General features: G+C 40.5%; 1 protein-coding gene across 1 annotated transcript; it reads right to left on the bottom strand.

Moving 5' to 3' along the window:
* On the bottom strand, window positions 1–23660 carry EIF4E (eukaryotic translation initiation factor 4E). Its single transcript, XM_052682024.1, has 7 exons — window positions 23575–23660; window positions 15055–15161; window positions 13318–13413; window positions 11806–11869; window positions 9734–9847; window positions 7161–7300; window positions 1–5249 (listed from the first exon to the last, which is right to left on the bottom strand). Exons 1-7 carry the CDS (start codon window positions 23590–23592, stop codon window positions 5135–5137), a joined length of 654 nt encoding a protein of 217 aa, XP_052537984.1. The 5' UTR covers window positions 23593–23660; the 3' UTR covers window positions 1–5134.
* Window positions 23661–27233: the final 3573 nt, after the last annotated feature.

Below are 27233 nucleotides of genomic sequence, written 5' to 3'. Positions count from 1 at the left end.
TTCAGTTCCTCAGAAGCTTTATTTTCATTCAAGCTACAGAAATAAAGTACCACCTTTAAATTGGTCAAACTTTCTGCATATTTATATGGCTCAGGGTGAAATGCACTAAGATAACTACCCTGTACATAAGAAAGAAAAGGCTCAAACAAAACATAGCTCTAGTTCCAAAAATGCCAAACCTTAGATGTAAGGTTGGCTTCAACTCTTCAATAACGTAACATTAATAGACAAAACATAAGGAAAAAAAGATTGCTCTAAACTACCTACTATAAGCAAAATCCAAGATTAGTTACAGAAAGTCATCCAAAGAAATCTTTTAGAAATAACAGTATTCTACTCTGAAAAATAGAAAAAATAGATGAGTCATTTTTGCTTTTATATGATATATTCACACACATACTTTCAAGTATCATTTCCATTATTATCATACATGGCTAAAAAAAAAAAAAAAAAAGAAGTGAAAACCCCGTAAGTGGACCATGCCAAAGAAGTCACAGTCTTTACCAAGGGGCAGGTTAGCAACAGCTGGAACTCCACACACTGTAGCACTGTAGTGACCAAAAAAGCAGTGACTGGACTCCGTAAATTTTTACCTTTAGTTTAAAACATTTTAGAAAAAAATGAAATGGGAAAAGTACAGGCAGTCATAAACCTCACCTACTCGTGATTAAGCTTGTCACAGGCTCAGCACTAGCAGTGGATAAGAAAACTGAGTTTACACACAATTGATACCAACAGACTGACTTCAGCTAGGTTGTTTTTACATTTAAGGCATCACACAAAAAGTGCTGGGAAACAAAACAATCATCATGTTGAGTCACAATTCACATTTAACTCTCTGGACATGAATCTGCTTTATTTCTAAACAGGAAGTCTTATGGGCATCCCGTAGCCTTTTGGGAAAATGCCAGGCAGCCATAGGCATGAGCAGAAGCAGAAATGACCATGGAAAGGAATTACATGGAAAGGAATTTAAGTGCTTGTTAAAGGCTTTGTTGCAGAGCTAGAGTCCTGCAAACAAGTTCTGGCAGAATACAAAACTTCCACAGATAAAGGGCAGTGATGCTGTTCAAGCAGCTGCACTGTAGAGATCAAAATGCAGTCTTCAAATTTCAGCAGCTTCTGGAGCTTTGAAATGGTAATGTGGAGGTTCAGCAGGCGCACTGGATAGCTAAGACTGGTTGTTGCACAGCTTGCTAATATTCTCTGCACTCCTGCTCACCTAGCTGGGATAGACTCTTGAAACCAAACAGTCAGGTATAAATTACTGTGATGTCACTTCCAGGGGAAGTGGAGAGTACAGCTGGAGGAGCAGAGAATACCAACAAGTCATCTAAGCAAAGTAAATTCCTGTCATACAACCTCAGTTCCCAAAAAAAGACGACGTCTTGCTGAATACGAGAAGGCACGCATTCTCCTTACGAACTCTGCGAGACCTAATTAAAACCTATTCACTGAAAACTGTGGAAACCATTGACTGTTCTCAAGAGGGCAATGGATTCATACAGAAAACACCAAGAACTAAGAACCAGGCAGCCTGAAAGCTCTATGAGTTTCACCAGAAAGCTCAACCACATTGTTTAGTTCTCTCCAGTGCAGAGACTAGTTTTAAAACCATCAGCTCCAGACTCAAATGCAAAACTTCTTGGAAACGAGGTTACATACACCAGAGATGATCCAAGTCACTTTACTAGGTCCAAACCCAATGTTCTTTGCTTTTATTAAGGGTCCCATAGAGTATTTTTCTCAGCCTTCCTGTAGGCCAAGATACCATTTTGTTAAGTAGAAGTTTTAAGCTCAGTTTAAGTTTTGCTAAAAAAAAAAAAAAAAAAAAAAAAAAAACTACTCCAAATTTCCATAACTTGATCAACTCAGTAAAAATTGGTTGTCCTGAGTGAGAGACAGTCTGAAACAAGAAAGTGAAGCTACAAATGGACAAAAAAGGGATAATGAAAAACACTGCCTATTCCAAGACTTACAAGAGACCCAGAAGCTGTTGATTCATATGTACTCATCTTTTATCCCTGCTTCCCTGGCTCTATCTTGGCACATTCATGCACCTCTTTGAACAGAATCACTTTTTTTTCTTTCCTTGCTTTGCTGGTTTTGTACCATATAAAAACACTTCAAAATTGACACTTCAGACATTTACTGTCTAGTCTTCTCAGGCTTACTGAAACACATTTAGGTAAATGGTTAGCTGTTGTCAGTGTTTAATGACCGTAAATACTTTGTACAAAACTAGTTATTTAAACAAATCTAAGTGTCTACTGCCTCTTGTTCTATAAGGCAGTGGCTATTTTATTAACACACAGAATGGACAGCTCTCAGGTTTCTCCCATAGTATCCTGTAAGAATACAGATTACACCACCATAACAACATTATGCAGCACAAAACAATTGGCAAGTTTGAGAGAATGAGGTTCATGGTCACTTATTACCTTCTGGCAAGAAATCACAGGCATAGGTTAGATATTTGATAAAGTAAATATGTAATTTAATTTCTACTTGAGTCTCCTAGAAACACAGCAATTGATATTTCAGCAATGAAAAGCTTCAAGTCAGCTTACTGCAAATTTTCAAACTACGGTGCAAGTCAGTTGGCTTCTTAAGTAGGCTCAGAAATTTGAGACTACACTGAAAATACCATCAATCACCTTTCCAGGTGAGCAAACGCTGCTATCCTGAACAATATTCTATTCCAGTCTTGTAGTGAAATTAAACAAAAACACTACATCCTTCTCACAAGAGTATTCATTTTAAACTTGAAGCTCTTCACAGATGGACAGTGCTACCTACATTTTTGAATTATGCTCACTTCAGTGAGCCTAGATTCAGTGCTCCCAAATTACATGTACCTAAACACTCTAAAGTTAGCTCTCAAGAAACTGATTCATCTTAACCTTTCCATGCATGCAAGCCTTACTTATTTAGGATAAATACTAGCTTATTAGGAAGTGTCAAAGCTATTATAAACTTTATTCATCTTGGGGGTTATGATACAGAACAGAAATGGTTTAAAGAAACTTAATTTGAGCTTATATTAATTGAAAAGATGACTACTGAAGTAGCAAGTCTGAGAACAGGTAGAGATTACTATATTCTATGAATGGCCCTACGAAACAAACTCGTCTTGCTCTACAATCCTGCTGAATAAGGGCAGGCAAACAGTTACACCAAAATCTATAGAAACCAGCATACAAACAGCCTAATGGTGCTCCCCACCTTCAACGCCCATCCTAGTTAATGACCAGTACTGAAGGCACAGTATCAATGAGACACAGATACCTGCCATGTAAGTGTTTCTTTTTAGATAGAGATTAAGAAGCTAATGCAATGCCTTTCTGGTATTATCTAATGCACTACTTTCTCATAAAATGTGCAAGAAAGTGTTTAAGTCTACCTACGCATGTAGAAATACTTAACAGGCAGACCAAAAAGCCTAATTCAACTAAAGCTTCATCACCAGTGAGTGACTAAACTCGCTTCAAGGAATTTAATTGAAGACCAACAACCAATACGCATCTGCCTTTAAGTTTAAAGAGCTATACAGTCCTGTTAAGATCCTAAAGGACTAAAAATTAAGAACACCACAACACTGATTTGCTGTATGCTCTACTTTTATACAGAAAAAGGTTCTAGTATCGTACTCAAAATGAGAACTGAACTCGGTGGCCTTCTCCAAAATTCTCCCCTAATCCTGCATGTCAAACTAACCTGCAGCTCCCACAGGAACGTTCAGACCAAAGTTTTGTTTCACAGGAAGACATGCAAAACAGACTGTCTAGTTCCTCATACATTTGTTTTGTTGCCATTTCTCTAGTGCTCTTGACTTTTATTTCACACAGCAATTACACATTTAGAGCAGAACCATTCACTTCAGTGCTTCTACTGTAACTGCCACCAGAAACCAGATTGCCTCTTAAGTACCTTCAGATTTCTTGGTATGCACCAAAGCCAAAAGAGAACCCGTGCAAACCACCATCAGTTAGACCAACCACTAAGAGAATACAGTAGCCACATCAACATAACTTCACTTTCATTTAGGGTGCTACCTAACGGATTTAGTAAAAGTTTCAATAAACCATAGCTCCAGACTCATCTTTCTTGGAAGACACTACAAGAGAAGCCACAGCAGAGACTGCCTTGTCACAAGAAGTACAAATACTTGCTGTGCAGATGGAGAAATAAAAGGACAAATCTAGTTGTCTAAAAGACAATTCACTGTACACATTTTATTTACAGTTTTGTACACTGTCTTAATATGAATGGGACCGCTTTTCTACTTGAGCCATTTTAACCAAAGCAAAATAACCTAAGTAATACAAAGTGTTAAAATACAGCGTAAGATACAAAAACAGACATACTATTTCTAGTAAGGAATGTAAATTATGGTGTTACATTAAAAAAAAAATCCACAAATATGATTAGGAAATCACACAAACAGATCACTGAATTTGACTGAAATGCATAAATTTGTATCAAAGCTTCGATGTTACAAAAAACAAAAAATTACCAAAGAATGCACAAAATTAATGTTTATTCCACCTTTGTCATATTCCCAAATTCTTCACCAATGTTACATGAGCAAAAACAACTGAAATCAATATATCACTAATGTTATCAAATAGGGAAAACAAATAAATTAATCTAGCAGCCATCAGCATAGGTTACAGCAAAGGTGATGCTGTATAAAAAAATTGCTAGAAAACTGTATGCACCATACTCTTTTCCAAACCAGCAAAATGTTACTGCATACAATGCAAATGTAAAACAGAGTAATTTCCTGCAGGTACAGAAATGCAACTTTTCTGAATACTGTGGATGAACAAATGTTTTTTGTAATAGTAATGTTTCTACCAAGCTATTACAGAGTGGGCCAGGAAAACATTTATGACTCAGGGGGGTGTACTAAAATTTTGATTGGTAATGGTTACTTCAGCCAAAACAGAAAAAAATGAACACAGAAGTACAAGACAAAGGCGAATCAGACTTTTCACAAATCTTAGCAACATTTAGATGGAAATCAAATTTAAATGTAGTCCACTCTGCTTTTGAAGAGGCTTTGGTTCAGCTCCCAAATCTCGATTGCTTGACGCAGTCTCCTATGAAAGAATACTCAGAAGGTGTCTTCTTAAACAACAAACCTATTTTTAGTGGTGGAGCCGCTCTTAGTAGCTGTGTCTGCATGGGACTGATAACCAATCACTATCTTTGGAGGAAGTCCTAATCTTTCCTTGTATACTCTCCTGGAGAAGAGAAACAGAAGAATAATTTAAGCAAAGCTCTTCAAAAGGAATCAGTAACAGGATGGCTGCATTTAAGGTCTTCTGCTATTTCCATGCAAACAGTTGCCTAACTAACTGAATTCACTTAGTTGTCTTCCTAACTGAAATGGTTTAGAAAATTTCTCAGGTACAAGTGAGGGACTTTAAACATGAATTTTCTAGCTTGTTGCACCAAAAAAAAAGTCTGTATAAAATTCTTGCCAAAAAATAATGTACGTAACTGTAAAACACTGATTCTACTGCATTCACATGAGTATCATCAACATCAAGCTGTATTCACACATACAGAAACAAAGAACTATCAAGAAGCCATCAGCCACAGTTCCAGAACTGCAGAGATGGTAAAGTAACTTACATGAAATGAAACAGCAATTCCCTGAAATACAGCCAGCTTACCACCACACTTGTGAGTTGAATTGACTCGCAGTTCTTTCTTTGAAAACTTACAGAAAGCAGGACCCCGTTGCCCCCAGTTCATTAAAGCACTGTCACAGACACCTACCAAACCAAAAATCCTACCAAAATTTAGGAAAATCTCAGCTTGGATGTTTTGACTTCAGAGATCAAGTCATCGTTATCCCCCCCACACACACACTATGCTGCTTAGTTAAGAGAATAGGATGTAAGCTAGTGGCTGTAGGTTGCAACCTCTGTGACTAAGCCAAAGAACAAGCTTTCTCAGTGCTGATAAAATTATTTTAGCTTACCCTGATCATAATGGGACAGTTTTCAGGATTATAGCTTACTCCAGTTTTAACTAAAACTGGATCTAAATAAAAGCTTGACATAGTGTATTTGCAGTTATGGCAACATGACAATAGGTAGCTTATTCAAGCTTTTCTCAGTTTGCAAAGTCTCAGCTTTTACAGGTAGTTCTTCAGTGGAGGCATCTTAGCCGTTAACAGCATATTAAAGTGTACTCAAATAACCTTACATCAAACTTAGCAGATATTTTCCGTCAGCAGAAGATGTGTACCACAGTTGTTGAGACTTGAAAGGTGATTAACAACAAACAAAATCATACTGTAATTAAACAGCCTCTGTAAGTCTGACCTCGCCACATTCAGAGGTCCAAGCGCCTCACTTGGATGCTTAGGAGCCATCCTGAAAGCTGCCATGCTTGAAAGTTGAATTTTGGCTTAAGACCAATTTGATGAACTGGAAACAACCTCTGTAAACCACTGTAAATATTCAAGAGGCCTTCAGTGACTGAATGAAACACTTTGAAATATCAATATCACAGCAAAAAGAATCTGAGTTTCAGCAATACTTGTTAAGGAGAATACATTTAGTCTGCTATTTAACAGCATAGCTATCGTCTTTCATGAAAACAAAGACTAGAACACACCATTTCATGCATCAGATCTATGAAATCCAGAATTTGGTTAGTATGTAAACAGACAAAAAGAAAACCATCTGTAGTTTTTACTACCCAGCTCTTATCAAAAGTGAGAACATGCTGGTGAGCTTCCACCTCCCATTTCTAAGCATCCTTTTCCCAAGAACAAGTTCAGAATGCTCTATTGTTAGTGACTAGCCAGCTTTACAAACTGGCATGCTGCAACAGAATTTACACTATTTACAAAAACTACTTACAATACCTCATTATGGAACTAAAAGCTCCTGCCAAGGTCTGTGTTGAACTCTTGATTATTTCTATACTATAGCAAATAGAGTACAGTAGTTCAATGAAGTTGCTGATGCGAGCCCATAGAAACTAAACAGTGAAGCAGACAACTTTACAGTGAGTTACTTGAACGTGGGATACAGCTCTGCTCAGATTACATTTGCCAAAAGCAAATTTTTAATTAACCAGCTTTAAATGCATTGTTACACTTCACGTTCATTTGAGAAACAAATCACATTACTTACCCTATATGCGTAACAGCATCCCTGTTTTCACATTCAGTTGTCCATATTGCTATTTTATCACCTTTAGTTCTAACATTAACAACAGCACCACATACATCATCGCTGTAGTCATCAAATGACTCCCCAATAAGGCACAGCAGCTACAAAATAAACATTAACAATTAAAGGAGCAGTTCAAAGTCAGAATTCTGCTCCACAGACAAAACACCAAGTGCACAAAGGACTTTGAGGAATATTATGTTTTACTGCTTATATCCACTAGCCATATAGCAACAGTATTCTGTTGTGTCTTATCAAAGTTCCAAATGTTACAAGTGATTGTAAACTCAGTTGGCAGTAGCATCTTCCTCGAGTTTGTCTCTTCTGCTTTGACAGATGCAAGTTCTGACAGATGATCACTATTGCCTCCCTCTCAGCCCTCGATCCAAACAGGTGCAGGAATTAAAGGAATTGATTATTCTTTATGAAGTATACAGACAAATTTTAGTTTACGTTCATTAACTGGAAGGAACCTGTGAGAAACTATTTGAGCAATGCATCACCTAAGGTCTGACTTCAATTCTGAAATGCATCAATTCAAAGGCAAACCAAGTACCACTTTTTAAGTTGCAATCTAATGAAGTATTTCCTATCAAACATTTTACTTAAGAAAATCCAGAGTTCCTAAGAACTATGAATTGGAAATCAGTATCCTCAACGGTTTGTAATGCATCAACACTAGTGTACAAATAATACAAGATTCTCTTCCCGGATTTCTAATGGCAAAGTTTGGAAATAACAAAGATGATAACTTGCTGTGAGGTTTCTAAGGAGTTATGTCACTAACTGAAAGTGATGCTTAAAATCTTCAACTTTCAACTTGTGCAACACAATTTTTAGATATTCAAAGCTGATAAGTTCTTGTAGTTACTGTTCTCCACACTGAAGTATTCATCTCTAAATGGACTTTTCTTTGCCACTTCACTAGCACGTTACATTTTAAACATACTGCTCACTACATTAATTTTCTGAAGTCACAACTTTTGAAAATCTAACACTCTTGCAAAATATTAAACAAAGCAGGTCTTCCACTGCTCCTGAGAACTGCAAGGGCTGATTTCATCGATGAAATAAGAAGGACTGTGTGCTGCCGAATAAATCAGGCATAACTACACATACCAAAGATTACATCCAACAGCAGGGTGCTCACATCCACCAAGTGGTGAAAGCCATAAAGATTAAAGGCTAAACCACATGAACGTTCAAAAACATTCATCAACAGCACATAAGTAAGCAAAGACAGCTACAATACTCAATAAGCACCAGTCAAGCAAATTTCTCATGAATGCTACACAAGAGGAAAGTCTTCTCAAACTAAGTTCAATCTCCAGTTAAGAGTGGTGAAGACTTATATTTTAACAAGTTTTAACAAAAACTTGCTCCAAAGGAGAGTGATAAAGACTGATGTTTATTGGAGATAGTTGGTTGCAAATAATTATGGGAATTACATAGGCAGGATGATTTTAAAGCATGTCTCAGTCACCCGGTTGTGCCGTCACTTGTTAGTAAACAAAAAGCAGAGCTTTCTATAGTCTTAAGCCTACGTGGACTATGTGTTTCCAATCCACATGAAGTGACTATCAAGAGCTTGAAGGACCTGCACATATGTTTAAATGGAGTGGTCAAATGCACATACCAAGAGTTTCATTTACCCACGTAAAACCATACTTTGCCCACTAGTATAATGTCTAATCATCCTTTCCCCAAATCACAGTTATAGTGACTAGAATCAACTTAAACTCTTCTATTTTGGACACCTTAACTTTGATTCCAAAGGCCACTCCTCCCTTTTAAGAAGCAAAATACTTTCTTCTCAATGAAGCAGAGAAGAAAAGCTAGCTTGATCAGTTTAGTTTTGTGAAATTGCTTTGCTGCCCCTAAAAACCAGACCATATCTTTTAGACTACTTAATTAGTTTCTAGGCAGTACAATAGTATTCTTTTCCACAGCATATCTACTGCGACACACGGTATCTCTAAAAGTATACTTAATGTTTAAAAAAGTATATTTCAAAACAAGTAACAGCAATGGGAAACAAAACATTTTTTATAGTATATAGGAAGATCTTGCTATTCCTTCCTTATTCTAGTGTTAGGATAAGTATAGAAAGAAGAAAAAACAATTCTGAAACTTGTTTCAGCAAGACTAAAACCTGGGAACTATTCACCTGTAAGAGTATTTGTAAACAAATAATTACTTGTAAGCAGCTAAAATAAACTTGAGAGTCATATTCAAGACTAAGTATTACTCTGATAGTTGTACAAATATGTTGAGAACATCCTATGGGAAAAGTTTTGTATAACAAACAGCAATCATGAAAATTCTAAGAAAATATTCAATAGCGTACAACTACATCAAGCATCATTTTGAAAGACCGTCTTTCAAATGCAGCTCGTCAACAAAACTCAGCCTGCATGGGCATAATATGTTAGCATGAAACTGTAAGTCCAGAGCAGCACACAGGAATAACAGAGCAGTTTAAGTATTAAACACAAGTTTCTTCAGCTGCAACTTTTAAGGCCAATATTACTTACCGTCTCTAGCCAGAAGCGATCGAGGTCACTTCGTCTCTGCTGTTTGGTTAGTGTAATTAGCCATCGGCCTCCTCGCTTGTTTTTCTCATCTTCCCACATGGGTTCAATCCCATCCTGAAAAGAACAGTCAGAAGTTATATCAGATTTGGTTTATACTTTCCCTTGGGTATAAGCAACAGACCAATGATAATTGAAACAGCACCCAGAAGTATAGTGTGGGATACATACTTGTCTGGAAATACCTTGGGGCCCAACAATGAAGTTCCAAAACTTCTTAAGAAGCATACCTTTCCTAGTGGTTTGGTTTTTTTTTGGTTGTTGTTTTTATTTTTGTTTTTTCTTTAAGTCATTGTTTCCACAAAAGATTCCCAGCCCAAGCTGAAGCCTTAGCTACGCAGTGTAACATAAAATACATTGCAAAGTCAAACCATCCACTCTGCCCTCTCTGAAACCAGATAAAATTAGCAGCCACATTCTGGAGTCCTTATTTTAAGTCTTGGACTCAGCACAACACTGGCCAAGTACTCCATTTATGTGTGAAGATTACTTCACTAAACACCCTGGCGGTCTCTCTCTGACTTCCTGCAACATGGGGTGAGAATAAGAGAGTTCTAATCACCAGGGCCACAAAAAAAAAAAAAAAAAAAAAAAATTAAAGAAATCAGCAGACTATTTAGAAATAAGTTACAGTCGCATTCATGCATTACCAAAGGCCCTGTACCACATTAAATGACTCGGGATACGTTGAACCTGCAAACAAGTCAGCTGCCACTCTCGTATTTACCAGCCACGCTGAACTTCAGGAAGGAAGGTCAGTCATTAAAAAAGAGCAGGTAATTTTCTGGACTGAAAAATTCAGACAAGAAATGGCTATTAAGAGAGTCACACTACAGAATTTCAGCTGCAATCTAATTAAATGTTCAACCTACAGGATGGAACGCTGCCAGTTCACTTTCTCAAATTTAACACCCTCACTGGCAGCTGCAGAGCTCAAACTGCTTCATCACCTTCAAGAAGAACTCTTATGAGGTCACAACTGAAGGACAACAGCAAGAGATCACTCAAGTCCACAACAGCTGACAACTCTATACCTGTTCCATATAGATGGGAATTGAAGTTTCTGTTGATAACATGCAAACACTGAATGGATGCACATAGAGGCAAATTTAGGATTCAGACAAAAATACACCCATGATCTGTATTTTTCCTAAGATTTGAAGGGATCAGTTTCTTAACATTTACCAGTAAGGTTTCTCACAACATAAATATTGTTAACTTCTCAAAACCAAGCATAACTACCTCCTCACTGCCCAAAGCTGCTGGGATTTACAATTTGCATGCAGCCTACTGAGGAGTCCCAGCCAGGGTCTGTTTCATAAGCAAAGGAGAAGCCAGGCATCAGTACTTACATGATTATTTACGTATTTGAATCCAGAAAGGAAGCTGTATGTTAGAAGCACTTCGTAGAGATTAGGAATTAATTGGGAGCTCCAAATCAGATGTCCACTCCAGACAAGAGGCAGGATTTCATGTATAATTTCTCCTTGGCATTTTCTATTAGCTAACCTGAATGCTCAATAACTGTCAGCCTTGTATACAATTTTCTATTTCATGCCTAAGGAATATGGCACTTAACTGGCATCATAAAAATTAATTACAGGAGTGCTGTGCAGCTGGCTAGTAGTATTCATTCTAAATGCTGGAGCACTTTGCAATTCTCCATAGAACTCAACTATTTTAGCTAATTTTATGTGACAGTGACAGAACTGGAAAAATCTCTCTTCATAAAATAAAGACTTATTCATATAAACATCTAAAAGCTAGAATGAAAATATAACTACAGATCAAAGTGTTTTGTATTTAAAATGCTGCAGGAATTACTTCCATTTTCAGTATCGATAACCGTGATTTTCAGAGCACACATGTTTGGGACTCCCTAAAAATTAACACTTTTAGGACATCTCCAACTGTGCTCCTACATGTCTGAAATGAAACGTTTGGACACTGCATTGCTTAGTTGGGAAATCATCGATCAACATCCACAACTGAAGAAAAATGGGTAGCAAGCATACCTTAAACAGCGAGTAGTCACAACCAGGCATTAAATTACTAGAGAGCTGGATATGGTTGTATAAACTATTGGAGGGAAAAACAGCAGGATTAAAAACTAAACATTATTTTAAGGCACAAAACCTAAAGAATTTAGGACATGACTGAATAAAATACAAAAATTAAACAGCATTACAGTTATTCGGAAGCAACCCTGTTACCTAGTTTGCTTTTTTCCCAGGAGCACAAAAGCATTAGCTTTAAGTTCTAGCTTAGAGAAGCAGAATGGAAGCTGGTTTCATCAACACAGCCAGAATTAAATTCACAACTACAGAATTCAGAGCTAGAAAGTTAAGGCAGTATATACAGCCTCCTAGCAAGGAGACAGGTGCTTTCCTTTCCTGCACTGCTAAGGTGAGACTTCAGAAAACAGCATGCATCTAACACTAAATTGTAGCCCAAGACCAAGTAGCAGTTTTCTTTCTAGTACAGGACCATGCCTAATTACTGCGATTTATTTTATACTTTGACTGGAGATATCTGACACTTTTTCTCCACAGTCTTCATTATGTAGCTCAAAAACTTACCCATCACCAACTATACTGATAAGCTTCAAACAATTTATCACACATTCTACTGGGGATACAAAAACTGGTTTCAAGAACAGAATCCTACTCCCCTCCCTCCAATGACTGCACTGACAAATATTAGCTTAAAATCTTAACGCGTTTCTTCTCTGGTGGTGCTACTTTCACTGATGAGTTTTATTACTCCATGCTTAAGAGACAATACAGATCTGAAAGAAGACATGCAACAGAAACCCTAAGAACCATAATGCTCAAAGTAGCACATAGTACCTAAGATCAAGTATATAATGCTTTTTTTCCCATTCTCAGTCTCACGCAGCTTGCACAGAACATTCCCTGACCCACATGTCATTATTTTGGAAGGTGAAATCTTCCAGTAAGCAAAGGGAATTTAACTGGAGCATTTGAGAAACACAAGTCTCTCCTCAAAAGGGTTTCTTCCTGTTTGACCTTTGTTTTCGTAGACTTATAACTTGGAATTAATTTTCTTCTGAAACGCCTACCATTCTGTCAAGGATGCCTCTAATTTTCATCAGTCTTCCAAATACTACGCTTCAGATACAGGCATTCTTGCATATAAGCCAGCTAACTAAGAATGTAACAAACTAGCAGAATTTGGAACTAAAAGACAATCAGATCCTCTGAGAGTTTACAGATTCACATCAGTACTGCATAAATGCCGTTTTCTAAATGAATGCTACGTATATACGACTGTAAGCCCTGCCAACAGCAAAAACACGTGCATTTAAAGTATGAAGAACTTCTCCAATTATACCTAATTCAAAGGTCACGTTCTAGCACATTCTGAAGAATGGAGTACACCTGGCCTTCAATTTTATAAGTATTTCCAAAGAGTTGTGGTTAATGAAGAACTTTATGCCTTCTGATTTTGGCATAAACTTAGCTAACACATATCAACATTGCACAGACTGAAACATGTTTACTTACGCCCAAAAATCTTCAACAGTATCAAACTTTGAGATCAGACGGAGGTTTGCTTGCCAAGTTTTGCTCTTGTCATTTTTAAAAAACCAGAGCGCCCATCTAAAGGAGAAGAGAATACAGAATAATAGCATCCAGAATTAAAGTACATTAAAAATAAAATTCAGTACTGATTATATACCAAGTAATAGCAAGCCTCGAGAGATTATTAGCATGGAAAGCAGTTTTCATTAGCAGGCAACATGAAAAACTAATTTCTAAAATCTAGCTCTGCAATATGCAGCTTAGAGTTCAAACAGTCATGCAAGACTTGATTATTTCATTGAGGTAATTATTTCAAATGTGTTTGGGTCATTTCTAAGGCTAAATAACTAAGCCTCAGATGTTTCCCCTTTTTGCTACTGGCAAACTGCAACGTCCTCCTGCCAGTAACAACCATGGTTTGAAGCACCATCAATTAGTCCAATCAGGAATTCAGCTGCCTCTTCCATAACTTCTCTGTAAAAATAAAAAGCTCATTCTAACATTCTAAGGTTACATATATGAATGCCTCCCTAGCATTCACACACCAGGAGAGCAGATGTAAATAAGTCACTTGAACTCACTGTTTATAAAACTACCAGCTCAAACTTCACTTCAGGTTTTTAGATCTGTCTATGTGAGTACTTACTTAAATTCTTCACCCTATTTTCTTCCACATCTCAACTGAGTACAAGTTCAACATAATGTAAAAAAAAAAAAAAAAAAAAAAAAAAAAATCTTTATACTCAAAGGCATTCCTTAAGAATCAGAAGAATATTGTCTAAAATGCTGGAAGGGGATACCTCAGGAGGCATTTAACAGAACAGGCCTATTCCTCATTTTGATCACTTCAGGAGTATTGAGCTGACTCAAGTTAGCACTAGAGAAGATTTATCTTCCCACAGTACTCCTGAAATCACTTGGTGTCCATTTGCTGAGCCTTTCTGACTATTTCTAACCTATTTTCTAGAAAAAGCCCCACACCCACTCATAGGAAAGCATCAGCAAGAATTTAAGCAAAGTGTTCACAGGAAAAGGGACAGAAGTGGACAGAAGAGAATGAGGGGAAAAGATGAAACGTGCCATATAGTTCTCCTTGTTTGCTCAAAAGAGAAAAAGAGGCCAGCCACACTGCAATATGTTCTCTTTATGGCAGCACTTAACAGCAACTTCACAGCAGCTCCTTAGCTGAGGAAATGAGCGCCCAGTTGCTCTATTTGAGGTACATGTATTTTCCTGCAGTCACTTTGCACATTTAAACAAATTCACCCTGTAAGCTTAAACCTTCTGCAGGAAGTCAGTCCAAGTGCTGGTTTATCAAGAAATTTTACACTCGAGAAGCCCTTACTGTCTCTGCAGCACAGTCAGAAAGCCATAGTAGCTTTCTAATTTAAGTAGTACCCATTTCTGAATGCTAAACAGAGAATTTAGATAGGAGGATTGGATTTTTCAATGCCTCTTTTTTATTTCCAAGTGTGACTCCATGTTTTTCTTGATAAAAATGAAAATTCAGGTGCCCTACAGCTTTTTCTCTTGATGAGACATTAATACAAGCATATGCATTAGCTCTTCACAGTGTTTCTTCTGCTGCGTTTCCTACAGGTGATGACATTATTACTGTAGACACCAGCCATTCCAGTTATTTCAAGTCTAATAAGCAGTTTGGCTAAATAAGGCAGCTTTACTACTTTCAGCTCCATATCACGGCTTCATACGACTCACCTGTTTTGTAGTGGATGCTTAATATACTGTTCAGGGCTGGCAACCTCCTGAGTAGGTGCTGGCTCGGTTTTCTCCTCTTCTGAAGGTTGAGGGTTGGGATTGGTTTCCTGTTTGAAGAAAGGATTTATTAATAAGTTCCTTCTCAGTTTTTACTGATGTACTTTAGCTCTTTCAAGTAACTTTAAGACCGCAGAAACTTAGAATTCCTGTAACTCAAATTGGACTGGGAGGGCAGGGTGTCAAATCACATCACAGAAGCACAATTTGTATTCTTTTATCTTTCAGCACCTGAACAGGCCCTACAATACCAGCTGCAGGAGTTCACACTGAGCTGTTTATTGACTTGCTGTCTGTCATTTCTTCCCAGCTCTGTTCACTGAACAAGTTTGTATTCAACTAAGATGCGGCTGAGTTATTTCAGAAATAAACAGTACAGTACATTATCTAGAATAGGAACCTCTATATTAATTCCCAGAACACAAATACCTTCAGAATGAAAATATGATGATTTTTGGATAAGACAAGGCATCACTGCAAACAGGTACAAAATCCTTGCTTAGTTAGAAAAATGTGCTATTGCAAGTCTGAGACACACCCAGAACCCTCAATATACAGTCGCTACTACATAGCAACTATATATTACAGGCGGGGGAAACTAAGCTGGTAAGTAGGTATCTTTATTAGCAACATTACTGCTAACAAAGTTTCAGGCACCAAGCAACATAATTTAAACATGTATTAGTTCTCAAACATCAAACTGAAATGTAATTTCACATGATTTACCACAGGTTTGACCAAATCTTTGGTGTCGTCGTCCCCCCGCCCCCCAAATCCCTACAGTGTTAGAGATATCAAATATTTTAACCCAAAAGAGAAATAACACTCCCTTTGCACGAAACTTCCCCATCAAGCTTGTCATTTGAGAAACCACTCTGCCAGGTTTGCAATTCTAATGGCATACCTTCAGAGCTGGAATACAAAGCTTTATTGTGAGGCCAAATGCTCTCTCCAGTTACCACCATCTCTCCCTGATCTGCAATTGATGCTAGAATATTGCAATAAGGCAAGAAACGAGCAATAAAGCTCATTTCCTCCAGTAAATCCAGAAAAGGCATTTCAGGACTATAAACAAATACAAACTACAGCAAGCCCAAAGACCTTAGTCATTCCTAAACTCAGCAAAGCAAAAGTTGCACTTAAATTGAGCTTAATTTTTGTGGTCTTAAAAGAATAAAGTCACATAGGAGTGGAATAAGTAAATCAGTGGATTAAGTCAGTCATCTAATAAAGGGAGCAATTCCCAAGTTACTCAGGTTATCATGACCAGAGCTGCTGAAAAGCGAGATGGATTTGAAGTGATAACAAGCAGCACTTAACCTTCGCAAGACCAGCTGACAAACTCTCTGGCAACATCCAGAGACCTGGCTTAACACAGACTTTCACTATCAATTAAGTATAGCAATATAGTTAACTTCAGAGAAACTACACCTTCAGGCCTGGGAAAAAAAAAAAAAAAGAAAAAAAAGAAAAAAAAAAAAAGCTTAATTTTATCAATCTAGTAAAGACATGAGTTCAAAAGCAAAACATAATTTATACCACCTTTAAGAAGGCTTTCATACACTCCCATGCTCAGACTGGGATAAGGCGGCCTCACGTGCAGCGACACTTACAGCACTGCTTTGATTTACACCCTGGAGGGGTAGGTTGTACAATCTCCCACCTCTTTTAAGAGAACAAATACTTTCTGAAGAGTTCCTAAAAAGATCCATCACTACTTAACACTGCCTCTGTGGGCTTGCCAATCTGTCCCATCTCTTCCAGTGAAATACTGTCACTAAACAGTCCTTCAAGAAATAAATAGAACACCAATGAGCATTTCAAATCTCATCTACAGTAAGATTTCCAGTGTTAGGCCCATCTATTTTTAAACTGATGGGATTAGATCCACACCCTTCCCTTTAATCACACACAGGAGTCCCAAAGAAGAAATTAAGATGGTCAGTGCACAAAAGCTACCAAATACACCAAAGCAGTATTTCAGCAGCTCCCCTGAGTTTCAGCTTGCAGTATACTACATGAAATCAAGGCATACATAGAATGGCCTGCCAAAGACTTAATTTGAAGGGTTCCAGAAATATTACATGTGAAAAAAAAAATTTGGGAAGTAAACTAAGTGCAAGGGTTAGCACTAATACTTGCTTTACATTCACATTACTCTACAGTTGTAAATCAATTGTACATAGTAGATGTCAAGTGCTGAAGACTTTCATATTCAACAGCATTTTGTCAAATGCAGAGTACTTTCCAAACTCATTCATATTTGCTCAGCAAAGAGCTTTCAACATGCAAAGAGCTGACCCTAGCATCTCCCAGGTCACTCTTTCAAAAACATAACAATCCCAAGTGGAAGAATTAATACAAAACCAAGCACATGTAGGACTACCATATAGATGCAATTTCTTGTTTCTAATGGAAGACAACACCAGAAAGGCTTAAGATAGCACCTGCAGACAATGCAAAAACACAATGAGCCTCAATACCTCCCTATATACCAATGGTCACCCTTGACAGGGTAACCACATGAAAGTCCATTTTGGAACAAATGGAGACATCTGACTCCGCAGAAATGTTTTTAAGTCACCATAATAATAAGTCTCTTAAGATGTTTTGAAAGCTTCAATGAAACTCAGACTACCCATCCTTTCAAGCTGTTGCCCAAAGCAGCACATGACAACTCACTTCTAAGACTTGGCCATGGTCCCAGCTCAGGACCACATAGCTCCCCTTGAGCACGAGCCCAGCCTGAGGAGGATTCCATCAAGGATAGCACAACTGCACACATCAGAATAAACTTGGAAACAGGTGTAAAGTTGGAAGCGGAGCCTTCTATCACAGAACGTTTCTGCTTAATCTCAGGCAGAAGCTTAAAGCAGCTCATATGCACTACCTTTTATTTCCCAGCGCTATCCATCAAAATAAGCAGCACTTTCATTTTTAGTTAGTTAACCATACCGGCTCCCTTTTCTTTTCATCTCATTTATCTCACCATTCCAACCAAACAGAAGTGTTTGTACAGCAAAGTATTTCCCATTAATCAAACACAAAGCACGCCAATTCAGTAACCGCCAGAATCTCTTTCTTGTGCTCTACCTCTTTCCAGCTACTGAAATCCTACAGCAAACCACAAGCACGCACCCAACACCGCCTTTACATGATGCTGTAAATATAGCACGAACTAAAGTTATGTTTCATGCATTTTACCAGTTCACACCTTGAAGTCCTGCAATTGCTGCACTATTAACTTAAAAGCCAGTCTGCCTCCACCCACAGTTTCTGGGCTTCTAGACTTCCATTCATTTACAGTATTTTACTATTGCTCATAACTAATTCCTTGTTTAACCTAAAATTGACATTGCGTCTACTATTACCACCACCGGGTTTGTTGCTTTTAAAACAGATGTAATGAAAGATGGTAGCATTACCAGCCAGACTGGAAAGCTTCAAATGGCCAATCCTACTACTCAAACACAACAGCACGTAATTAGGAGTGACATTCACTACCCACATGCTTCTTGATGTAGGAATCAGCTTGCAGAAGTCTATGAAACATTCACCTACTCAGCACTTAGTGACTGTGCCTATCTGCACGTTACCTGCATTCTGACACTTGCAGACTTAATTGGTGTTATTCATTCCTTCTCCACAGCACATAATGACCAGTGCATGAAAGGAAGGTGTGCATGTTGCTGGGACAGGAAATGGGTGCTGCTCACTGCAAGAACTGCATAGTCAGGTTATTTAAAAGAAGCAACCCGCTTGACTAGGTTCCACCCAGTGTTCGCAGATACCGCCCAGACCACATCCATGATTTAATAATCTACAAAAGATGTTTAGGAAGTCCAGTTAAAAGAATGACACGTACGTTCCAGAAGGAAGCAACCTCACACCACTATGCATTCTTGGTGCAACTTCACAGAATTCAGCTTGCAGAAGAAGCTTGTGCAGTTTCTTTGAATTAAACCAAACTAAGATACATCTGAGCAGTTCCACCTCTTCACTTCAGGTTTCCAAAAGAAGAAAAATGTGTGCTCCAGTTAGCAGATGTCTCGGGCAAAAGCATGCCAGTTATCTCCTGGTGCTACTTGTAGATGTACTGCACCACAGTTAAGACAACTATTCACACAGTACAAAAATCAAGAGTTATTTATCTCAAATACTCTAGACAAAAAAGGATTTAAGCCCACCCACAAGCAAATCCTATGTGCTGAGAGAAAACAGAAAACAAACATGGCACTGTACAGATCAGCAGGACTGATGCCCAACTCAGGAATGACTATACAGAGGTAAAGATCACATGGAGTATGTGTACTACTAATTGGAATAAAGGTACCAGAAGCACCCTACTGCAAACCCAGCAACGAAAAATGGCTTTCCAGACACCAGAACAAAAAAATCTCTAGGCATAACATCACCAAGGCCTAAACAAGGAACAACTACCCTGACAGCACATGTTGTAACTTAGAGCACCACAGACTTCTAGAAGGCATTCACCATTAGAAAGCAAACATGGCTCTTGATTTTAAGCGAGTGATACCCCAACAAATCAGGAGAGAAATGCAACATGAGTACAGGAGGGTTAGGAGCAAGAGACTGACTAAGTACTGCCACATCTCACACCAATCTGTGCTCTACTGCTGCCCACGCTACTGAAACGTGAAACCTACAGGTGGGAAAAGATGACTAGCAACACTTTGCGCTACATCCTAAGATACACAAAAAAACACTCCCCAGAAATTGCTGAAAACAGCTCCAATAACTCAAGGAATAAAAAGTTACCGTGTAACATCTCTCATTTCCATAATCAACAATTCTACACAACAGACAAAAAAGCACCCAAATGACTCTAAGTATATAGAGACATTCTTGCAACCAAGGCTGGAATTGCACATTGTTGGCTGAAAAGCTAAGATATTCAATGTTCAGAAATTAATTTTAAAATGTAGTAACGTAGGGATGCGCAGGGGGGCCGTTCCTCAACCACAGAAACCAGACTGATATGCCCCATTAAAGCAGATAACATACACAAGCTAATGGAACAAACAGCGCTAGACGCAAAAAAAAATTGGAGTGCTGATTAAGAGATCATTTACTTGAACAACTGTTCTACACATTTAGAAAAACTTCAATAGTCAAAATTTTACTTCCTTACATCCACTACATACTAATGAAGGGCAAGTGTCATTTTCAGGCAGTTAACAAAACATTACATAGCACATAAATCTACAGGCAACACTTGTAATACCTTCACATTATGAACAATGTAGAAAAATATTACAGTTCAGGGTTTAAGAAATTTCCCTTTCACACTTCACGCTGTCTTCTAGTACCGCTCATTTGATTCCCTGGCCCGTCCACTCAAAGCTCATTGATCTTTACAGAGCTACCAAAGGGTCAGGCTTCACCACCAAAACTTCCTATGAACCTCTAGACCTGCAAGTTGAATCAGCAGAAGCAACATAACACAGACTCATACTATTTTTAATGCATTAGCTCAAAATAAGTTTGAAATTCAATATGCTCTATGAAGCACATCTGTTCTTAAATTGCTTTCAGAAAGATGTTTATCTCAGTTACATGATGCCCAACACATTCTCTTCTCTTAAAATAATATAGGAGGCTTTGTATTGCCAGAAATGTAATTCACAGTGAGGAGGTCAATTCATGCTACAAGCTCTCAATTATTCAACAGCACACAAGATACATTTATGTTGACTGTACCACACTTGAGCACTGTACCGATTTCAACGAGAGAGGGACAAGGCTATAGCTGAAATGCCTAGTAATAGGAGTAAACCTAAAGCTGAACCTGGCCTGCACTGAATTTACATGCCACCTTTCTGTTACTAATACCTCTCAGCACCTCTTGTATTTGAATAGGTATTTTGAACTCCCCAGAACTTCAAGACCCTATACCACTATGTTTATACCCCCTTAGAAGTAATACCATTTCATTTAAAGGAAGATCAGCTCAGTTTTGAGTCCTACCCATTGACTGTTTTGCCTAACAAGCGTTTCTCAAGTTATGTGACTTGAATACACTCTTGAAATGTGATGTTAGATATCTAAGAACCACATTTGATCAAGTGCAAAAGTAGCTGTCAAAAAGAAAAACAAAGAATCATGACGTTTGTTTCCAATCTGAGCAATAAGAGATTAACTGCTCTCACATGAATTACTTCCACACAACTTATCCCACTAACATGTTAGTTTCTCCAAGGCTACATTTTAATTTAAAGTCACCTTTGGTAAACTACTGTTCTCTAAAGCATTACTATTGGTCTCACTGTTGACTTTGTGGACTTCTGCACAGTGTCATCTGATCACAGTAATCCTCAGAGGCTATAGATGAACCAACTAATAGGACACTTCTGCATATTCAGACAAATTAATCTAGAACAGTCTTAGAAGAGCAACCATCTGGGATAGCACAAGAGAAAAAAAAAACAACAATAGATACTACTATTCAATTTTGCAAACGATCACATTTTCTCTGCAGTGAAAGTATAAGCCACTGTACAACAGACTTATACAGAGTAATCTTGCTTTTCTTAGCAGGTGGACACTCTGCAGTACTCGATATTCCTAAATAGTTTCAGTAAGTTTTTTCCAGTCCCTTAATAAGATATGAAATGATTCTAGAACTTGTATGTTACTGAGAATGTGGAGCTATGGAGAATGTCTGCTAAACCTCAGACAAGATTTTGAAGGTCTACGGGAACAGAGGCTCCATATGATCACATGATAATCAAATTCCTCACATCCCCATAGAATTAATTTGTTCAGTGGAACATTACGCAGTATTTATGCAACACTAAGCATCTAAGATCTCTGTCACTATGTAGGTTTGACTCCATGCTTAGGTAGAAATGTGAGCCACCTAGAAGAATAATAAACAAAAGCTTAACTATTAAAAAACATTTAGAAATAAACAAGCATAGCTGATAGCTATTTCCTGAAGACAAGCATATCTCACTGCAGGCAGACCCTTCGGCAGCAATGCCGTTTGAACAGTTCTAAGCGTTGCTCCATCCTCCGCTCTCACTGGGTCAGCACAACTGCTTATCACTGCATGACAAACTGAATCTGGGGAACCAACCTCAATGGGAAATGGTGTGACAAAAGCCATTGTTTCTATCCGGCTCAATAAGGCCCCAGATCTAGTTCAGTATGCGGACACACACACTTGTGCAAAATCGACAGAGAGCAGCTCAGAGATGGTCATGCCTGCACCAGCATCACAGCTAAGGGAGTTACAAAGCTGTGCTCTTTGCATAGCTCCCATTCCCAGCGGCCATCAATATGACATCAATATGACACATTGTTTATCCCAACACCTACCAAGCTCAGCAACCATTACAAAGCAGTGAGCTGACACAAAGCTCTCACCTCTGGAAACGCAGCTACAGCTCAGAAAGATCGGGTATGGGACACCAAACCCAATACCTAACACTGCAGCTGATGACCGCGGGCAGAGTACTGCAGCTCGCTGCCCCAACAACTGCTGCTCTGCCTTCCCAGAACTGCCAGGCAATTCATAGACGCTGACCAACCCCATCACACCTTGCCAATAAAGGCAGTTTTTTCGTTCATAAAAGAAAATTGCAAGAGAGCCAACATCCTCTACAAAAGGGTATAGGGCCACCTGCCTCACAAACTACAACTAATCTTTATTTTAAAAGAGCAAAGTGATTGTTGGATATAAACGCCCAGTGCCACAAAGGAGGCACGGGCTCCCCACGGTCGGTAAGCAGCAGCCACAAAGAGCCCTTCCTTCAGCCTCTGGTCCTCGCCCCATCGCCAGGCGGTCACGCACGGCCCACGGGAGCAGAGCGATAGCGGGCCTCGGCCAGCTCCAGCTGCTCCAGTTCTTCGGCGAAACGCAGGCAGGAACAGCGCTTGTAAGAGCGCAACACCACAAGCACACGTAGAAAAAAAGAATGACGTTTTTAGTTATCACGAAGTGCCCAGAAAGCTACCATCGGCGTGCGGGCTTCGAGACGGAAAGGCGCCGTCCGCGGGACGGACAGACGGGCCGCCCTCTCTGCCGCTCCCCCCGGCCGCTCGGACCCGTTAGTGCCGCCGTTAGCGGCGGGCCGCGCCGGCCCGGCAACATGGCCACCTCCGCGCGCCACACGCGGCGCCACCCGCCTCCTCCTCTTCCCCGTCCAGCCGCCGCCGCCGTCCACCTACCGGCGACCCCCGCCCGCCCCAAGCCCGGCACAAAGGGCGCCGCCGCGGCCCCGCCACCTCCCGCGCCGCGTTCCCCTCCCCCCGGCGCCGTGCGTGCGTGCGTGCGCCCCGCGCCGGCCCCGCCGCCCTGCCCGCCCCCGGCCCGGCACCGCGCGGCCCGACCGGCCCCGCCGAGGAACGGCGGCGGAAGGAATAGGGGCAGCGAGTGGAAAGCAGGGGGCGGCGGGGTGCGAGGGAGCGGCGTGCGGCGAGCGGGAAAGAGGCACTCACCGGTTCCACGGTCGCCATCTTAGCTCGGTCTGGCCGCACCAGCGCCGCGGGGAGGGGAAGGGGCGGGTGGGGGAAAAAAAAAAAAAAAAAAAAAAAAAAAAAAAACCAAAGAAAAAAAACGGCTACAAACCCGGTTGGCCGCGCGGCGGTCACGTGGGCCCGGCGGCCGTTTGGGAAGGGGGAGGGCGGGCGCCGGCCGTCGAGTGCCGGGCGCGGCGAGGTGGCTGCTGGGAGCTGTAGTCCGCGGCGCGGGGCAGGCTGGGAGCGCGCGGGCACGCGGCGCCGCTCCGCCGCTCCGCCACGCGGGGAGGCCGCGCGGAGCCCTCTGGCGGCCGGTGGCCCCGCGGAGGGAGCGGCGCTGGGAAGTCGGGCGTGCCCGCCGCCTTAATCCCGGAACGGTGAGAGCAGGGGTAGATCCAGCCTATGAAGGGCCCGCGGGTTGTGCTAACGGGATGCAAAGGTCGTAGAGCTCATTGTAGGTCTGCGGGAGAGGCAAAGGGAGAAGCGTTCTCCACACTGAGATTTAGGCAGACCTTACTCTGGTGCTGAATATTTAGAGGTTACAAGTAAACAAACCTGAGGCCACTGGGTTTGTTCCGCCCAGAGCAGAGCAGGCTGAGGAGAGGCCTCATGGCAGCCTACAGCTCCTCACAAGGAGCGGAGGGAATGGTGCTGAGCTCCGCTGTCTGTGGCAATGACAGAGCCTGAGAGAATGGCGTGGAGATGTGTCAGGGGAGGGGCAGCTGGGCTTAGGGTCTGCAGCACAGGGCGGGAGCACGGAGCAGGCTGCCCAGGGCTGTGGGCTCAGCCCCAGCTGCCTGAGCTCAAGGAGCGTTTGAACAGCGCCCGCGGTCATACGGCCTGATGTTTGGGTGGCGCTGTGTGGAGCCAGGAGTTGGACTCCCTCATCCTTGTGCATCCCTTCCAAGTCGGGATATTGTAAATTGGCAAGCCCTGGGCACACACTCCTGTCTAGATAAGGAATTTGATCCAGAGTGTGCTGCATATTCCTCCTGGCTCATATGCCCTTATTTCCTTTTTGCATCGTAGGGAGCAGTAGCAGATAACACACAGCTACATCTGCTTCAGGCAGAGTGCTTTGGTTGTTGGCAAACGAAGCACGAAGGTTCTCAACTGTTACACGTGTGTCTGTCTGACATAGAACACTCTCCTCAGTAATTCACAGGAAGGAATCATAGTTTGCTCCACAGCCATGCCTGTGCAAGGGCAAGGGCTGCATGGCTACCGCACTGCTGTAGGACAGCTCCAGAGTCAATTCCCAACCTCCTGAACACACACAGCTTGGTATTCCCCAGCCCATCCGGCAGTTCAAGGCATGCAAGGCTCACCTGGGTACAGTGTCCTCCAACCGAATGCCTATCGTTCAGTGGGGCCACAGAACATTTTGGATTTAATCTGCAGTTATGCTTGCACATGAGCTGCCATGCAGACATGTCACCTTTCTTTGGTCAGGAAGTGTCTGAAACTACAGAGATATTACATTAAACATCTGAATGCCTGTAAAAACTCTAAAGCTGGTTTACTGGAAAGCTATGCTTCTGGGAGACTGATCATGTTTTATCCTATTTTGCTCAGAAGGTAATATCTTTAAAGACAGAATCCCAGGTAGGGTCCTCTGAAAGAGAGAAGCCAAAGGTGAAAGGACTGTCATTTAAGAACCAGAAGGTCTTAACACGTGATGTTTTGCTGATGTTTTGCTCCAGTGTTTTAGCTGACTTTGTCCTGCTGCCAGTTAGACATGTACTTCTAACCACAACTACGGGAGTTGCAGCAGCTGTATTTTCCCACCCCTTGGCCATTGATTAAATAAATTACAAGTCCTGTAAAACTTATCCCAGCCAAGATGGAAGAAAACTACTGCTTTGCTGAGTGCAAATAGCAGAGTGCAGGGAATCAAGTACAAAATGAGACATACCACAGCTCAGATTGTTGATGGTAGGAGATTGAAAGAAGTGAAGGCTGCCGCACCCCTAATTTACAAGAACGGTCCAGAAATTAAGTGGAGCTATTTTTAGAAATCATATCCTCACACAGCAGAGTGGAGCCCATATTTTAGACTGCTATTCATGATCAAAAATGCCACCTGCTCAGATGAACAATAAAAACCCAGCAGTATGAGAGGGATAATAGTATGTTTGAGCCCTATGTTGGTTCCATGGAAAAAGACTGTAGGGGTGCAAAGAGAGCCTCCCTAGAGAAGCATTTCATTTTCTTTCTGAAATGTTCCTGTCACAGGCAGTCTGGTGTAGGCTCTGCACACTTCCATTCTCTTTACCTGCTATTTGTTAGCAAGCAGGGTATTTTCTGGCTTTGAGCATAGGTTCATTCAAGCACATTCATGCAGCATCTTTTCTCAGGGAGACTTAAAAGAGGAGGACTAGTATATGCAATTATAGTGGTTAGAATGCTTTCCGGTCTCCCTAGAAATCTGCCTTTTAAAGCTATTCCCCTTGAAATCACTTTCCAGAGCCTGGCCAATGTTGCTCATCTCATAAAAGAAAGGAAGTACAATGTTACAGTCTTGAGGGAAGGGTAAGCTAGGAAGGTGACAGAGGGACTGAGCTGCATTGCACACAGCACAGTCTTAAGAGAACTGAGTGTTTCAGGAACGTGTTGGAAGAGGTGAAACAAGCAGCTGTTTAGCTGTTAAGAATGTGAAACTGGAAATAAATCTTCCAGACACTTCAGCTAGGCTTGCATTCCCTCATCTGCTGCAAGCAGATAAATGCAACTAAGCTATACGAGTCACACCTTTCAATATGCAGGTTGACTCTTCATGGAATTCAGTAGATTCATAAGGCAGAATTTCCCTCTGCAAAAGACATGTTTTCTCTTCAAAGTAAATAATATTTATCCAGCTGTCTACTAGTTCTGGAGAGTGAGCAGGCTTCCTGGCCTAGCCTGTCAGGCTCCCTATCTTCCAGGCAACCCTTTTTAGAATTTGGCATCAGGTATGCAATCCAGACACTGCTAGTAACTTCCATCTGTTCCTAATTGTTTCTTACTGCTCATGCTATCAGTTTAGCAGTTTCCACTGGATATCAGGTGAATCTCCCGCAAGGGTTTCCCCTTTCCTTCACTGTGAAAATTGGCTCAAGTAGTTTGTAAACTTCTCTGGTTATCAATGATAGAACCTGTCTGGAAGGCGTCCTGTTCCTAAGGTGTGAAGAGAGATTTATTAGTTTTGATTCCTTTTGGAAGGAGACAATCTGACTGTTTTCTTACATTTTATCTGATGGAATCTACATTTCTTTCTACTAATTTTTCCCTTTGAGTATTTCTGCACCTTTTCTAAAGATGTTGTCTTGTTTCTAGCAGCCTTCCTTAGCCTGCTGTTTACCTGTGCTGTCTTTCCTTTTGCCTATTCCCAAACCTTCCTTGGTAGTCCAAACATGTACTAAGCTTTCTTCCTAGGTTTTAAAGCATTTTAAAATAGCTTCCTTAATTCTTATACGGATTTGATCATTGTAGCTGTGCTTTTTAGTTACTTTTTAACAAACTGTCCCATTTTCATATAGTTTCTCTTTTCAAAACTGAGGATAAATTTTGTGGGCTTTTTTGCCTGTTGCTGATCCTGTAATGATACTGCATCAAAGTAAAGTATGGTCACTGCCACAGAATGACTCTCCAAATATGAG

Source organism: Tympanuchus pallidicinctus, unplaced genomic scaffold, assembly GCF_026119805.1.
Source record: "Tympanuchus pallidicinctus isolate F22 unplaced genomic scaffold, pur_lepc_1.0 scaffold2, whole genome shotgun sequence".
NCBI classification, from domain to species: domain Eukaryota; kingdom Metazoa; phylum Chordata; class Aves; order Galliformes; family Phasianidae; genus Tympanuchus; species Tympanuchus pallidicinctus.
Note: the sequence above shows the minus strand (reverse complement) of the source record. Positions and strands in the feature narration are given on the sequence as shown.